The sequence below is a fragment of the Octopus bimaculoides genome, chromosome 27 (assembly GCF_001194135.2).
Source record: "Octopus bimaculoides isolate UCB-OBI-ISO-001 chromosome 27, ASM119413v2, whole genome shotgun sequence".
NCBI lineage: Eukaryota > Metazoa > Mollusca > Cephalopoda > Octopoda > Octopodidae > Octopus > Octopus bimaculoides.
The window spans coordinates 3966395-3967835 of record NC_069007.1 but is presented as its reverse complement, the minus strand read 5'-3'; the positions used below and the strand labels follow the sequence as shown (position 1 = coordinate 3967835).

Below are 1441 nucleotides of genomic sequence, written 5' to 3'. Positions count from 1 at the left end.
CTCTTTCTCTCATTCTCCTCCCTTCCTCTCTTTCTCACCTCCTCCCTTCCTCTCTCTCATCCCCCCCACTTTCTCTCTGGTTATGTGTGTGAGCATATTTCTAATTATGTGTTTGAGGAGAAGTGAAAGTGTTTATGTCAGTCATGTTAATTAAGTATAATGTCTCTCACTTTCTCTCCTCCTATCTTTCTGTGTAAGTTTTTTCCTGTATGTGTGTGTGTGTGTGAGTGTATTTACCTCCAGTGCCAAAAAGTACTCTTGCCAAAACAGTCCACATGTCCAGTCAACCATGCCAAATCACATAACAGCATTGTCCGCCAACTGCTCCCATTCGTCTCAGTCAGTGTCTGCTAATACGTTGCTAGGATATGAATGGATGTTGTGGAAGAAAAACAAGATGAAGCAACAAATAAAGGATCATGTTTACTTCCAGGATGATTCCATTATCTTGAAGACAATGCTGAATTCTTCAATCCTTGGAGAAATGCAAGCTGAAGTCGAGGTTCTTGCTACAGCGCTACACCAAATTGAAGAAATCACACACTTATGGGTCACAGCCCAGAATAAGGTAAGTAACAAGAGATTATTATTAATATTATTACTATTATTATTCACCATTTAACGTCTACTTTCCATGCTAGCATGGGTTGGATGGTTTGACTGAGGACTGGTGAGCCAAAAGGCTGCACCAGGCTTAATCTGATCTGGCAAAGTTTCTACAGCTGGATGCCCTTCCTAACGCCAACCACTCTGAGAGTGTAATGGGCGCTTTTATGCGCCACCAGCACGAGGGATAGTCTGGCGGTTCTGGCAATGACCAGACTCAAAAGGTGCTTTTTACATGCTACCTGCACAGGAGCCAGTCCGGCAGCACTGGCAACGATCACGCTCAAATGTTGTTTTTCTCATGCCAGTGGCACATGTGCCGGTAAGGCAACGCTGGCAACAATCACGCTCGAATAGTGCTTTTTATGTGCCACCAGCAAGGGAGCCAATCTGTGGCCCTAGCAACGATCATGCTCGGATGTGCTTTTACCGTTCCACTGACATGAGTGCCAATCAGGCATATATTATTATTATTAATAGTAGTAGTATTTGTCTTTACGTTCTGAGTTCAAATTCCTCTGAGGTTGACTTTGCCTTTCATCCTTTTGGGGTCAATAAATTAAGTACCAGTGAAACACTGGGGTTGATGTAATCAACTAGTCCCCCCTCCTCCCAAAATATCAGGCCTTGTGCCTTTAGGTAGAAAGGATTATTATAATTATTGTTAATGAAAAGGCGATGGGCTGGCGGAATCATTAGCACGTCAGGCAAAACGCTTAGTGGCATGTCATCTATCCTTACATTCTGGGTTCAAATGCCACTGAGGTCAACTTTGACTTTCATCCTTTCAGGGCTGATGAAATAACTACCAGTTAACTACTGGAGTCAATGTAAT

The 1441-nt window shown here is 43.1% G+C and overlaps 1 protein-coding gene across 1 annotated transcript in view; it reads left to right on the top strand.

Moving 5' to 3' along the window:
* Window positions 1-289: 289 nt before the first annotated feature.
* LOC106879164 (dynein heavy chain domain-containing protein 1) overlaps window positions 290-1441 on the top strand; it is a 72778-nt gene continuing 71626 nt past the window's right edge. The window contains exon 1 of the mRNA XM_014928609.2: window positions 290-568. Within this exon, the coding sequence (XP_014784095.2) occupies window positions 290-568 (279 nt within the window). The remainder of the gene's footprint in view (window positions 569-1441) is intronic.